At 36.5% G+C, this 15,651-nt stretch overlaps 1 protein-coding gene and 1 long non-coding RNA gene across 9 annotated transcripts; one reads left to right on the top strand and one right to left on the bottom strand.

Moving 5' to 3' along the window:
- Positions 1–5,871: 5,871 nt before the first annotated feature.
- LOC140981001 (uncharacterized) lies at positions 5,872–11,931 on the bottom strand. 8 transcript variants are annotated; one of them, XM_073447198.1, is made up of 13 exons: positions 11,742–11,931; positions 11,619–11,661; positions 11,434–11,489; positions 11,143–11,209; positions 10,899–11,004; positions 10,791–10,811; positions 8,982–9,078; positions 8,163–8,246; positions 7,509–7,549; positions 7,358–7,426; positions 7,190–7,249; positions 6,421–6,472; positions 5,872–6,328 (listed from the first exon to the last, which is right to left on the bottom strand). In XM_073447198.1, exons 1-13 carry the CDS (start codon positions 11,767–11,769, stop codon positions 6,243–6,245), a joined length of 810 nt encoding a protein of 269 aa, XP_073303299.1. In that variant the 5' UTR covers positions 11,770–11,931; the 3' UTR covers positions 5,872–6,242. The 8 variants fall into 8 exon arrangements, with proteins under 8 accessions (XP_073303299.1, XP_073303298.1, XP_073303300.1 ...); XM_073447199.1 differs by having other exon boundaries at positions 5,876–6,328; positions 11,355–11,489; positions 11,742–11,916; XM_073447192.1 differs by having other exon boundaries at positions 5,878–6,328; positions 11,355–11,489; positions 11,619–11,913.
- On the top strand, positions 6,479–7,143 carry LOC140981002 (uncharacterized). The gene is made up of 2 exons (XR_012176022.1): positions 6,479–6,927; positions 6,960–7,143. It is a non-coding gene; the product is annotated as an uncharacterized lncRNA (long non-coding RNA).
- Positions 11,932–15,651: the final 3,720 nt, after the last annotated feature.

The following is a 15,651-nucleotide window of genomic DNA, read 5'->3' as shown; positions in this document are numbered from 1 at the left end:
GTGAGGTTTGAAAAAAAAAATAAAATTTCTAGCACGTTTTAAGGAAATGAATAGCAGACGTTTCAAAAAACATTTTCTATTTTTTAGCCCTCGGTCTCCGTTCCTCGATCGGAACTCGAATAACATTTAAAAATACATTTTAATGCAATAATGTAGAAAATATATTTTAAACATGTCAAAATGCACAACATAATTAATTTATGCAATTAAAAACATTTAATTAAAATACACAAGAAATTTAATAATTGCATGCATGAGGTTCGCGTGGACCTTCAAATTTTAGGGACGTTATATTGTCATTCCATGTAATGACTATACCATCAACATAGAGAGAAAGCATTGTAATTGAATCACCTTGTCTCTTGGTGAACAAGGAATGATCATGAAGGGACTGTTTGGATCCAACTTGAGACATTACTTGACAAAATTTGGAATTCCATTGTCTTGATGCTTGCTTCAACCCATATATAATGATTTAATGAGTTTGCGAGCATGATTGGCACGTTGTTTGGCAAAGCCTTGAGGGTTTGTCATATATATCTCTTCATGTAAATGACCTTGTAAAAATGCATTTGTCACATCCATCTGATGTAAAGACCAGTTCTTAGCTGCTGCAATGGCCAACATACATCGAACAGTAACAATTTTAGCAACTAGGGAGAAGGTATCATGGTAATCAATACCATGTTGTTGGCTATATCCTTTGGCAACGAGGCGGGCTTTGTATCGGTCAATGCTGCCATCTGCTTTGTGTTTTATTTTGTATACCCATTTACAACCAATAGGTTTCTTGCCAGGTGGTAAAGGAACAATTGTCCATGTTTGATTGGCCTCCAAGGCTGCAATCTCAGCATCCATTGCCTCACACCATTTTGGATCAGAAGCGGCTTCCATAAATGATTTAGGTTCTGAGAATTCAGAGATGGATGTAAGGAATGATTGATATGATGGTGAGAGGTTGTGGTAGGAAAGGGACTGAAAAATGTTGTATTGTTTCGAAGAAGAAGCTGACAAGGTAGAATTGGAGCAGATGTAATCTTTGCTCCAAGTTGGTGGTCTAGTATGTCTTGAGGACTTCCTGGTAGCGGAAGGAGGATTCCAAGGAGAAGAGGTGTGTAAAAGAGCATCTTGGGGAGGTAAATCAGATGAAGATGAAGAAGGAAAGTCATCGAAGTTAGGTACTGTGATTTTTGGAAAGATTCCTCGATCACCAACATGTGAAGAAAAAGGAAAAACATCCTCGTGGAAGACAACATCTCGAGATGTATAGAAGGTATGGGTAGATAAGTCCAGTAGCTTAAAGCCCTTTTGATGGACTGGATATCCAAGAAACACATATGGCTTGGCTCTAACATCAAATTTATGTAAAGGCTTGAGGTTGGATGCGTAGCATAAACATCCAAAAACTTTTAAATGGCTATATGTGGGAGGTTTGTTGAAGAGAACCTCAAATGGTGTTTTGTTAGACTATAAGGGAATTGGGGTGCGATTGATCAAATATGCTGCATGAAGAACACAGTCACCCCAATATGAATCTGGAATAGAGGCTTGAAACTTGAGTGCCCGAGCTATGTTAAGAATGTGCCTATGATTTCGCTCAACTAGGCCATTTTGTTGGGGTGTATAGGGACATGAGCGTTGATGGATAATGCCTATGGAAGCAAAATAGAGGCGACATTCAGTGTTGAAAAATTCAGTGGCATTATCGGTTCGAATGGTTTCCACATTTTTGTGGAAGTGGTTTGAAATGTAGGTAAAGAATTGTTTCAACAACTGTAATGTATCATATTTAAAATGCATTAAAAAAACCCATGTATATCTTGAGAAGTCATCAACCACAGTGAGGAAATACCTTGCACCATCATGAGTAGGATGTCGATAGGGGCCCCAAATGTCAATGTGTAATAGATGAAATGGATAAGGTGAAGAGTGTTTATCTGCTGTGGGAAAAGAACTTCGAGTTTGTTTTGAAATGAGGCATATTGGACAGTGACTCGTGAGTGATTTGTGCTTGATGAAGGGTAGGAATTGCAATGAAGTGGACAAAACAGTAGTAGTGTTGTTACAATTGATATTGCGGGGTATAATAGATTTTATGGAAGATGAAGTATTGGCAAGATAGTAAAGGCCATGCTTTTGTCTACCAATCGACATGATCCTCCCAGTCAAAAGGTCCTGAAAGAAACAAAAAAGTGGTTAGAAAATAGCACGACAATTGTGGTCTTTGGTGAACTGGGATATTGATAAGAGATTGAAATGAAAATCAGGAACGTGTAGTACGCAGCACAGGACACAGGATGGTGATATACGAACAGAACCAGTAGAATGAATGGAAGTGGTGTTACCATTTGGAAGCCCAACTGAACCAAGAGTGGTTGTGCATGGTCGCGAGTCGTGCAGTTGACTTGAGGCCCCTGTAATGTGAGCATTTGCACCACTATCCAAGATCCATCCATCAATATTTGAAATTGACATTAGGCTTGTGAAGTTACCTGCAAGATTTGTCGTGGCTTCATGCATTGGCGAAGAATCACCAAGAAGTTTCAGAATCTGGCGGTACTGAGCATCAGTAAATGTATGATGCATCACATGAGTAGGTTGTGACTCATCAATTGGCCCAGACTCAACAGGATTGTTGAAACTATTGTTTGCATTGAATTTCAAGGGCTTGTGCTGAGGAAATTTCTTATGTAATTTATGGCCTGGAGGGTAACCAATCAACCGAAAACAATTTTTTTTGGTGTCCCTGGATCTGACAATTTTCACACTTCACTAAATCATATTTCTTGGTAGATGAAGAATAAAATGGAGCCGTGGGAATTTCTGCAATGGGCTGAGAAGAAAGTGCTTGACGAGTTGATTCTTAGTGAATCACAATTGAGTAGGCTTGGTTGACAGAGGGTATAGGATTCATCATAAGAATATGACTCCGAATCTGACCATAGCTATCGTTCAATCCCATAACAAATTGAATAAGCCTCTGTTGTTCTTCATGGTCAAGATATTTTCGAGCACTTGCACACTCGCATGAGGGAAGAGTTACCAGTGAATGATATTCATCCCATAACCTTTTGAGCTTTGAAAAAAATACTGAGATAGAAGATGAGCCCTGGGATAGATGAACAATGTCCCTTTGCAAAAAAAAAAAATTCTCGAACCACAAATTTTGTCAAACCTTTCTTTTAGATCTGCCCAGACTTTGGACGCATCATTGCAGTAGATAATTCCATTGAAAATTTCTTTTGATACGGAACTCATGATCCAAGATAAAACAATGGTGTTGCATCTCTCCCATTGATGCAAGGTTGGATTAGTGGCTGCTGGACCGACAGAGGACCCATTAATGAATCCAAGCTTGTTCTTCGCTTGTAAAGCCACAAACTGGACCGACAGAGGACCCATTAATGAATCCAAGCTTGTTCTTCGCTTGTAAAGCCACAAACATCGCCCTACTCTAGACACCATAATTCTCCATGCCAAGGAGAGGATCTTGAACCAATGAGATTCCCAGAGTATCCGATGGATGTAAGTACAGAGGATCGTTGAACCCAATCGTTCCCGAATGAACCGCCATGAATTACAAGCTGATGTGATCTTGAGATTTGGATTTGTGGAAATAGAATAATGCTCTGGTACCATGTTAAGATTCAAATCGAATCATCATAAATCTCCATTGATGGAGATGATCAATTGATTGAAGAAAATATCTCAAGGAGAGTTTCTTACAAAAGAAAACCAAAAATGAAAGAGGAAAAAGATAAACTTCCGTATGTGAAACTTAAGTCTAACAAAAGTTCTTAACTGCTATTTGTACAGCTATTGTACAGCTGTTGTACAGTTGTCATGTTGACCGACCAACTCTACCATATAGCTCAAGCTATATATCTAACAGTCTTAACTGTAAAATTTCAAAAGTTGGGTTGCCCGGTAGACAGCCGTCGACATGTAACTGTTGTATCTCAGTTTTCTCATGCCCAAACGCAGCGGGAGTTTTAAAATTTTTATTTTATTTTGACAATCAAAATATGTATGTTTGAGCACTTTATGGTTTTATGATTAAACATTCATAGAGCGTTAGAATTTTATACCTTGAATTAAATCACTTGGCTCCTACTAATCCGGTATAGGCGGATATAGCTCTTGATGAATTCTCCACGAACTTTCTTCAAAAACTCCTTTCTTTATTCTTCTAATCAGGTCCACGACTAGATAAATTATTCCTCTTCTAATTTGCACTAGAAAATTAGAAGAAGTTTTTACGTTGGAGATTAAAGTTTGAGAGCCGGCTCAAACTTTTCCCAAAAAGAAGTGGACGAAATTTTGAGAAGAAAATTTGGAGAGAATTTCGAAAATCAAGAGTTTGTGGAGGCTAGGGTTTTTCAAAATTATGAATGAATTTTTTTTAACCCTAAGCCTAATACACATATATATAAGCTTAGGGCCCATTAATTAAATTAAACACTTAATGAGCTTAATTAATTAATTATTCTAATCCAACTAGTTTAATTAATTAATATTTTAAAGTCCAATTAAGAACCTTAATAATATGTATGTTGGTCTTGTACTCCGACAAGCCCATTATACATATACTCATTACATTTAATTTAAATCCCATATAAATTTAATATTTAACTTCTAAATTCAACTCCTTGAATTTATCACCTCCAAAATTTAATATTTAATAAACTCAATTTTTAAGCTTAATAAATTAAATCTATCATAAATTTAACATTTGAATTTAATATTTAAATTATAAATTCAACTCCTTAAATTTACTATATCATAGTATAAATTCAACTCCTTGAATTTATTCTCTCAATGAGAACAAATGATCCAGTGTTTGTGTGACCCTCAATGGTTCAGGGATACAGCTAGTCGTGGTTTCACAACTCCTTTTGATTTAGGACATAATCTTTTATTCGGGCTTACCCTAATTTGCCCCATTCTATGTATCAACAATTGATCATGAGAATGTCATAAATCATATTTCTGATTGAACTCATCGAATCATGGTAAGAGCGTCTGGTAGCATCGCCCCATGATTTCCTAAGTATCACTGATAGTGCCTGCAAGAACCAGTCGATTATGATTAATGTACAGTACACTCCCTTCATCTCATATATCTCGATCGAATATGCAACCATTGGTTCATCGAGGGTTGCATATTAATTCGATAACTATGTGACACATATAATAGTGGCATCGCATGTACTATTGGAGAACTCCTTCTCCAACGTACATCTCATACTCTGGCCAGAGATTCCACGCACTATTATTTCATCAGATCACATAGAATATTCACACCCGTAGGTGAGCGGTGAATCCCCGACTACAATGCACTGGCTCCTCTATGTGTCGCAACTGTACCCAACCTCACCACATGATGACTCTCCTGGAGCCGGTAAACGAGTCAAAGCACAGCCCTAGCATATAGAGCCTCAGTGTTGTCCCGGGTAGTAAGGACTAATAGTGTACAATCATAACCACGGACTTATCCTCTCGATGACTGATAATCACTTGGAAAGTCCGAGGGAGGGTTGTTCGGTATAATCATCATATGACTACCCATCTGCATGTTTGGACATCTCTATGCCCTTACCAAGAAACGCAGTACACAACATCATAGATGCTAGTCTCGAGGTCAAGCGACCTTTATCCATGTTTTAAGCAGCTGAATCGACTAAGAACGAATTTAGAATATGCAGTGTTTACAAATGAGTTTCAACATCGAATTACGATTCATTTGTATTAAAGCATAATCAAGGACATTATCTATGCTGATCGCATGGGTATACAGATAAAGTGAAACGAAACCATTAAAACATAAATTATATTAAAATAAAGATTGTTTTTTACAACTGAGTCAATAAAATCTCTAGTCAACAGTTGGCTTACAGGACATCTACTCTAACAGTAATATGATGTTAGATAAAAGATGTTTCAGGTTCAGAAGCGGATCCAGGATTATACAGGGGAAGGGGCGATTTAGTACAGTGTGTGTGCGGTTGGGGGATTCAAAACCTTTTCAGTTTTGGAGTCAATCGTCTGCTGGATCCGCCATTGGCATAGTCGATGCAATTGCACTAGATTTTCAATCTTGCATCATTTGCCTTTTCTTCGTTCATTGCGGGCCACACAATTAAAACCCGAAACGTTTAAGATCCATGCCCAATGACTTGAAGAATGATTGAATTCAAATTCTTCCTGAAGAAACTGGTTTTGCCAAAAGACGCCTTAAATTATTATTTTCCTGCGATAAAATCCTTCAGATTGTTCACAATTCCCTTGTCGTACGGATTCTTGAACTCTCTTACAGTTTGAGTAACGCCTGCAAAACCGGATCAGTCGAGGGAAAATGCTTCAATGGGATTTTATGCAAGTTTAAAGATACAGCGCTTTATGAGCAGCAGTTCTAGTTACCAGAGCAAGGGATGACCTCAACATGGAACTCTGGATATTTTTCCCAGTTTATCTGCAAAAGTGTAGTTTCGCTTACCAGTAGATGCGCTCATCTAACTCCAAGAAAAGTAAGTTGGAATCCACTATAGAAAGCAGTACATGGAGATGGAGAAACAGATGCAAAAATATAGAATTTGGACAAGAAATGTTGAAAAATTTCAATTATGCCAAAATGACCAAGAAAAATGTAAAACGAAGTATAGATGATGCCCCTCTCATATATTTTGTAATTTTTTTAAAAGTATATTTAAATTAGTATCACTCGAATTCAAGACCTATCACCATTGTGCTATTTAGTTGGCCATGAGTAATATCTTACAACTCAAGATATGCTTTTAATCAATCCGTTTTTTTCCAGACGGAAGTTTCACAAAATTAAAATAAAAGATTCCGAACCCTTAGCTTAAACGAAGCAATACCCCATTTCATTTTCTTGTGACTACAAATGGTGAACAAATATCATTCTAAGTCAAACACATCCTTAAGAAACTGAAACCGAGCACACTGGTCAAAAACTTGTCTTAAATTGGACCTATCGCAAAGTACACAGACAGGCATACCAGCAAACGAAACAGAGTATTCAGACAAACATGGGGAAATATAATTAATCAGGTCTGAAGTAAACTCAATTTAAAAGATACACTTAACATGACATATCAAGCTACTTGCAGTTTCAGACAAAGACAAACACAAAATTCTTCGTCCGCTTCAAGCTATAAATACAACTTACCCATTCATCGGTTTTGATGTTAAAACACGCACAGTAGACATGCCACGCAATAAAAACCACCTACAAGTTCAAAAAACATAACAATCATAAAGTGATAAAACATTGTGGAGAGGGGAAACAAGAAACAAAAGTAAGAGGTAGTGTGTGGGGCCGCATGGGAAGAGGTACCTGCCAAACCACTTGAATTAGAGAAAACAACATTGTACCAAGAACCAAATTTCTGGAAGCAGTAGACTGCTAGAACCAAAGAACATTTCATGAACATTGTACAGATGCATTAAAAATAAAGAAGAGTCGTGAGATTGGGAAGTTATCATACCTCTCTTCCAACTTTGGTTGAACTTAGAGATTTTGTAGTGTCTGGAAATAGGAGAAACATGAAAAGTGAATATCATATACTATAACTTACAGTTTATTCAAATATATGAATTTGCTTAGCTGGTATTATGCCTAAGCACGTGAATTGTTACATCGGAAGTCAATTTGAGACTAATAAATAAAGGCAATTTGATCCAAGAAATTTTATTGGTCGTGCTCGAGAAAAGGATATTGTGAACGGATCTTAATGGTGAAAGGTTTCAGCATTTTAGAATCGCAATGCCAAAGCTCCAGACAATCTTGTTCAGGGAGCATTAATGAATTTTGGTTATGGAAGAGACTAAATAGAAATCAAGTGTGAAATAATTTGCTCTCTTGCAATTTCAAAGAAACCTTTACTTTAAATGAGGTAGCTTGAGCTCCCAAATTCAAGAAGTCGAGCCTGATAATTTCTCGGAATCGACGCTCTAGTAAGAAATATTTAGAGTAAAAATAAAAAGAGTTTGACCAAATGATGTTTTAAACTATCAACTTATTGCTTCAATTTCTTTTAAAAGATGGGAACTAATCCAACTCTCAATTTCGCCTCTGGCATTATTACGTCTATGGTCAACGGAATGGAAGTACAAGGAAAACCCGGCAGGTCATAACTTACACTGAGAAGCACATGCAAAATAAGATGCCTCAGATGCGACAATTCCAACAAGAAGTACGATGAAGAAAAAATGATTTTTTTTACCTGCACAGTAAAAGAGCATTTTTTATGGAAGTATATCAAACTAAACTCTTATATTTCATTTGTGCTGTACTATTGCAAAGTGGATGAGCTATAATATGTACTATTAATCAAACATACACTGTGCATGTGTACAAAAATAAGTTCATAAAATTCTTTTACTATTTTCTAGTTAAAACAATTTAGGCAAGAAATTTTTAGGTGAAAACTTAATTTTAATAAAATTTAATTTTTGTAGCTTAATTGTATTTTTTGAATACAAATTTACATACCAAAATCATCTAACCCCTCTTAACATATACTAACAAATAGGTTAAATATGAGAAGATATCATATTTCCAAAATTATCTAAATATCCCTTTTCTTTTAGTGGAGTTAGGGCTATTTTTGATGACATATATTTGAAGTGCCATAACTAATATTATGAGGTGCTCCCGCTGGTAGCAAGATTTGCAGGCGAGACAGATGAGAGAGGGCATAGGTAGAAGAAGCAATTCCAATTCATTCTTTGTATCTATGCCATTTCAAGAGAAACATCTTCTATACTTCGTAACAGCTCTAGCTATTTCTGCACCTTCTCATAGACATGAACCCAGCTCCCTGCAGCTCACCTCTAAATAAAAAGATGGTGCGGAGCAGCATGAAGAGAAGTGCTCTTTTAAGCAATTAGGTAATTCTAGATTCCATCTTTGGGGCACCATGACATAAATAAGCTAAATTTATAGAGACACATATTACCTATACAATTTCCAAAAGCAGGGCAATGGTGGTCAAAACCCATTATGTAATTGTCGCAGTGCCTGCAATATCTTACCCTCCTGAGCGCGGTAAAACTCTGGACAGAAAGAGAAAATGAATTTTGAGTGCTACAGGCTAACAAATTAAAATATTTTGCAAGATGTTTGGTAGGACAACAAAATAATTTGGAATATATTTAGAATAGCTGTCGCAGCAAAGACACAGGGACACAACAACCGACACAAACAAGTAAGAAGAAGAACCTACCCTTGCCGAACCAGCAGAGGAGAAACTGTTAGGGACTCAAGTATAGTGAGGCTATGTTGTTATGGGCTTAACTAAGTTGGGCTGAGGAGTTACATGGGGAAGGGAATATATTGTGAGGAGTGAGAAAGTTGTACGGTTCATTCAGCATAATTTCCATTTTGTAACCCATAGCATAGCTAGGGAAGCGAAATAGGCTTTACTCTGGGATTTTCATCCATAGTTGTATGTATTATTTGTTTTACCGTCTTATATTCAATATGGGGATTAATTATCCTAACAGAAACCTAGTGGATACATTCAACAAGGAGACTTCTTAGTCATTCAAGTGATCACGTAGAAGTGACGGTAAAGACATATCTCTCTAAGTCAGACTTTAGGTGTGCTGTCACAGCACAGACAATTATCTTTGCCAGAACAGCACACATCAGATAACAAGATCCGCATTATTCAAGGGTTAATCAGTATTTGTGACAGACATTACCGTTGAAATTTTAAAATATGTCTATAGGCAGAAAGACAAAACAGGATAACAGTTTTGCAGACAGTACAAAAGCCACATCCAACTGCAAAGTTCAATTCTATCTTTCATCAACATATTCAAGAAAATAAAAACGAATGGAATGATGCCAAGAAACTCCGACCATCTTAACACTACCCTTGAATCACATATGGATATGTGCTATGCTACCTTGTATTCATTAAGCAATGAGTTTTAATGAATCACATACACATTACATACAGATTTGAGCTGCTCCAGTTTGAAACGAAATAAGCTCGCACATATTATGGTTACTCTAAACATTGGAAACAACAGAGATTCAACCTTGGGGACAGATTCTGCATGACTATCTACAAGTTTAGTATTTTTGGTAATTGAGCCTTGTAATTCCTAAGAGATTTAGGCTTCAAGGATCAGTGTGATTAAAGGCTAGTAATGCATTTCTTCCAGCAAATAGAGAAATAGAAAATTTACAATACCTTCGAACCTCTATAAGCTCTGGTATCCTTTACTTTATCGCATTATTTAATCTACTAATTACTATATACAACTCTCAACCTATTATTATACAAACTTTTTGGGCCTCGAGTTCCATGCAGGTTTTGCATTATTCGTTCTCACTAAAAACGCTAGTTTCTCTAGCCCGCGTTTCTGATCAGATGGAAAACTTGATAAAAATCTTTTAAAATATATAAGAGGGCAAATGATTTATTACCCACTTCTATTCCCTTTTTAGTCCGACCCCTTCGCCACCAACACAAAAAAATCATATGGAGTGAGTTACAGAGTATCCTATTAATAAACAAATACATGTAGAAGTTTCCTACACAGAAATGCACAAAAGCTCAACTGATCGATAGTTCGATACAACTTAAAATCCAATGAACAAAGGAAAATGAGCATTCAAAATACATGAAAAATTTAAAGCATCAGTCATAGGCTGACTAAGATAGTGATAGCACAGAACAAGTCACCGAAGCTAATTTTGGTTACTGAACGAATAGTGTCAATTTCCATTAAAAAGAATTGGTGAAATATCTTACTTCTTCAGTAAGAGATTCCTGCTGCATGAAAAAATAGAAACCTTTAGCGCCAATAAAAAATATATCAGATTTAAAGCTTATGTTTGTGTAATCAAACAACTAGCAGACTTGTACAACCCCTCCATCCTCTTGAACTTCGTTGGGATAACTTTTGACGACTGTGTTGAGGCAGCAAGATTGATCTTTTACAAATCCAGGGTCAACTGACATGATACTACAGCAAACAATATGATTCTCAGTCATCATCAATATATGGGACGAACAAAAATATCTAAAAAATCAATGTATCGCTCGGTTCCAAGGTAAACCATAAATCCATAGAAAAGCTTTTATGCACATTAAAGCAACTCACCCAAGAAGACCAATCACCACCGTGACGATCTCTATGTTGAATACAATGTCCATCACAGGTGAAATGACTGCAAAAAACACTGAACATAAGCCTCTTTGAAACAAAAGATCCACAACGATTACAAGCATCCCAAGACATTAAAATTTCATCAATTTCTGAAGTTACTAAATCATTTCAATCACACAGGGCAAGGCCCTTTAATAGAATTTTACCCTGGCGAACCACATAAATGTAAACAGCCCAGATAAAAATTATGCTAAAGAAAACGAAAGCTGGGGCCGAAGCTCTCACACCCAAAACCTTCTTGCAGCATCTCCCCAATCCCATCACAACCACAATCAAAAGGGCTGCAACATTTACGAAAAAACATAAAAAAGAAAATCACTAAAAGAACTATAATTTTCAAATGTGTATATATATATATATATATATACATACACTCTGCTGCGAGAAAAAAAATTGGAATGAAATAAAACCTGAGAGAGGAAGGAGAGTGAGGAGGGATAAGGTGGGAAGGAACTGAGGAAGTAAGAAGAGAGTTAACTGAGTGACGAAAACAGAGATGATGGATACCAGACCGCTCGTTATCAAAGATTTACGTTTTGGATTTCGGTCTGATTCCGGCATTTCTTCGATGGAATTTGCGGATGATTCAGCTTCCACACTATTGTGGGTTCAAGCTAACCTTCGTATATCCGGAACGAACATATTTCGCGTCCGAAATTAATTGACCCTTTGTTTTTTTACCGATCCGGACATGAAAAACAAAGACGAATGGAATCATCAAACACTAAAATTTCCTAAAAATCTAGAAAAAAATATGAAATTGTCGTTTTCTACAACCATTTCATCCATGAGCGATTGTTCACGAGTTTTTACATATAACTAGAGTATATCTATTTTATATTTATCATGAAAAATAATATTTTTGACAAAAAATATAACATTATTTCACAAATTAGGTAGAGTCGAAGACCCTTTCATAAAAATAACTTACTCGACGAGTTTTGTCACTGTTATTTTTACTGTTTTATAAAAGTGAAACACCCAATAATAATTTATTTGTTCTAACATTGAGTACACCAATGCAATATTACAACTAAAAATTACACTTAGTTTTTTAGGACATCTCCAACCCTCCTCTATAATGGAGGATTCCTCTTAAAGAATCGAGTGTGCTAGTGTCTTTGAAGGCATTTCAAACATTATATTCTCCAATGAGTTGTAATAGCTCGTGTTTTAAGAATTTTAACATCGAGGAATTAAATCGAGTTTGGTTTAAAATCAAGCAGAAGAAACTCGAAGTAATTCTTCATGAAAAAGACTGTTATATTAGAAAACATTTTAACTTATGTAAACTGAATAACTGAAAACGGGTAGATTAGTTTCTGCATTCATCAGTTCAGTTATGGTGACAACTGAACTGATGGATACTCTAACTGATCCAAACAGTTTGAAAACAGTAAGTAATCAGTTAAATACACAAGATACGTTTATGGATGTTCGGAGACTTCAACTGCTCCTACGTCACCTCTTCTACCACCTCGGTTAGGATTCACTAGAAGACTTTTGTAGAACCCGTAAATTAGACTACGTATAAGTCATGCATAATTCATAGTATTTAAATTAAAATGATTTTATTGCATGAGTATTTAAATTCTCTTCTTTAAATTTATTTATTTCATGCAGTAGTTTAATTATTAGCTTTCAGTAAATTAAGTGAGGTCGGACTGGAGTTGGAGTAAAGAGATAAATTTTAATGTTAAGAAATATCCCTAGAATTTATTTAAGTTAAACAATAAGTTAATTTAATGTAAAAGAAGGTTTAAGGAATTATCTAAATAAGTTGAGTTAAGTAGTAAATAAAGTTCAATAATTAATTCCTTAATTCTCTAAAATATTTAATGGGTAGATAAAACACTAGAGATTTAAAATTTAGAATTTAAGAAATATTTTCCCTTTATTTTCTTAAGATTTTCGTCCACCCCTTCTCATTTTTAAAAGATTTAGTCTTTTTGATTTACAACTCTTATCCTTGATTCAATTCCTTATCCATTTTTTTATTATTTTTCTTGGAAGATAATTCCACCACACTAAATCTTCAATAATTGATAATTAAGCAATATTTTTGCCTCTTTTAATCATCAAAATTTGGCCCTCTATTATCTCCTTAATCTGTTTTAAGTAGAGATTCTCCCCACCTTTAAATCTCCAACCAATAAATTATTTAAGCAATTTCTCCCTTGCTCCTAGACTAGAAGATCGACCAAGTGCATTCTAGAATTGCCCTCAAAATCTTTTATTATCACCATCATTCCTTATCTCACAAACTAGAAGATAGAAAGAATATTTTCCTTCCTTTATCTTGCAACCTTTCCTCCATCTCCTAGACTCATTTCTTCTCTCCATTATTTCGAAATTCAGAGCATCTTTCATAGTGTAAATCGTGAGGAAAAGAAAAAAAAACCGAGAGAAACAAGAGAGAAAAGTTGAAACAAGAAGCAAAGCACTCCGTCTCTTCCGCGCCGCGCCGTCGTAATCGTTTGTTTTCTTTCAAAACAAAAATCCAATGCATGTTTATATCTTTCTTTCACTCTTCAATCAAGTCATATACATGTTTTTAAACCATATTTGTTCATGATTTTTAATAGAAAAACCGAAATATTTCAGCAACTACACAACAAATTTCTGCACAGATTTTTCTACTTCCCCTCATGCTTCACATTGGTAGTCATTTTGATGGTTTCAGGGTATGGCTCGTTCCAGGCGCTCAAGGCTGCTTATGGACATGTCCTAGGGTATGTTAGGGTCAAGTTTGATCAAGGGTTCATGTCCCAAAACCGTGAGTTAGATGCTCCAATCCGCAAGCGTGAAACTAGTGTCATATTGAGTTCGATTTTTTTCAGTTTTGTTGTCAAGGGTGATGTTGCTGATCTTGGCTGCCCTAGGGGCTATAGCCATGGTTAGAACATCTCCTTGTCATGTCTAAGGCGTGACCAAGTCGTCCTTTTGAGGCTTGGTCCATGGTTGCATCGGTTTTTAAATCAAAACACAAGAACAACCCCTTCCCCTTTCAGCCCTTCTCATTTTTCAGCAAGTGTGTTTCGGGTATTGTGGAATGGTGTGGATCTTGGTTGGCCTATGCCCCTTAGCCATGGTTCACACCCTACCTCTGGATGTCTAGATAATGTCATGGCCAACCAAATGGCCACTGGAATGGTCCATGACAGCAAGAACCACAGCAACATCCCACGCGCAGAATTAGTGCTCGGTTGGGACGCATGATTTGTTTCTGGTGTGATGCGAATTGTGGCTGGCCTAGGGCCCTTAGCCATGGTTCAAATCATTCCCTAGGATGTTGGTAAGAGGTTCTGGTCGGTGGTTCAAGCCCCAATGGCCATTAGCCTTGCAAACGACGCAAGGAAACCAAAGCACAGCTGCTGTATTTTTGTGACTGCAACTTGCTGCGGCGGTTCAGTGGCTCGTTCGAGTTCTTGGTTGTCTTTTAGCCTATGGCCATGGACTGGACAGTGCCTCATCAAGTTAGAAAGGTCATGTTTTTGGCCGTTCATGATTCGGATCATTTTAGAGGTCGGACGAGAATTTACGGTGCAATGTGCCAAAGTGACTCTCAAAAGAGCGTTTCACGTTTTTGGCCTCCATTCCCTAAATTTCGAGTACTGTAAATTTACGAGCATTATTTCATCATTTTTAAGAGTATTTTAATCATGACTAAACGTTGGTTCGGGTTGGCCCGGAGTCATGATTAAATACTAAGTCAGTGGGCGTAATTGTCTCGTTTTTGGATTCAATTACAAAGTTTGGTCAAGAAAAATCAATTGCATATTTTTCATGTTAGATTTAAGTCGCAGCGAGCCTGGGAACGATCCAACCCATTTGGTACAATTAATACAGGACATTTAATTACGTTATTTAATTATATTACGTGCATAAAAATAGAAATTTTTTATTTTTGAGATTTATGTGATATTGCTTGTGGCCATTGTATTATTGTGGGATTATTACTTCACCCGGTCGCCAATTACCGGTCAGTTTAGTTTTGTACCACCCAGTATACTGTGGCATTAGTCTAATCAGACGATTAGTATTTCACCCGGTCGTCAGTTACCGGTCAGTTCAGTGCAGTTCATGGGGCCACTTGCGTAGAACATAATCTCAACAAAATTATCATCCAGGCTATTTTATTACAGAGCTCTATTGAGCTAACAGTTCACTTATGATTTTCAGTTCAGTTATGCACGTATTTATAATTATCCATGATAAGATATTTATAGTTCAGTTATGCAAGTACTATAATTCCTCATGACATGATATTTTCACTTCGCATGCAATTTTATTATTATCTATTTACTTGTTATTTACGATATATGCATGCTGAGTCTTTAGACTCACTAGACTTGATTGTTGTAGATACTGATGATGTCGGAACCGAGGGCGGGGACCAGTGAGCCAGCTCGAGTCGGCAGTAGTGGGACCCGAGGACCTCAT

The sequence above is a fragment of the Primulina huaijiensis genome, chromosome 7 (assembly GCF_012295235.1).
Source record: "Primulina huaijiensis isolate GDHJ02 chromosome 7, ASM1229523v2, whole genome shotgun sequence".
NCBI lineage: Eukaryota > Viridiplantae > Streptophyta > Magnoliopsida > Lamiales > Gesneriaceae > Primulina > Primulina huaijiensis.
The sequence above is the reverse complement of the archived record's forward strand: the minus strand, read 5'-3'. Positions and strand labels throughout refer to the sequence as shown.

Excerpts from the sequence above, each read along its gene's own strand:
- LOC140981001 (XM_073447192.1), bottom strand. The coding sequence starts at position 11,769 with ATGCCGGAATCAGACCGAAATCCAAAACGTAAATCTTTGATAACGAGC. Across the intron at positions 10,812-10,898 it reads AGGATGGAGGGGTTGTACAA|CAGGAATCTCTTACTGAAGA; the intron begins GTCTGCTAGTTG and ends TTTTTCATGCAG. Across the intron at positions 6,473-7,189 it reads ACATCAAAACCGATGAATGG|ATAAACTGGGAAAAATATCC; the intron begins GTAAGTTGTATT and ends ACACTTTTGCAG.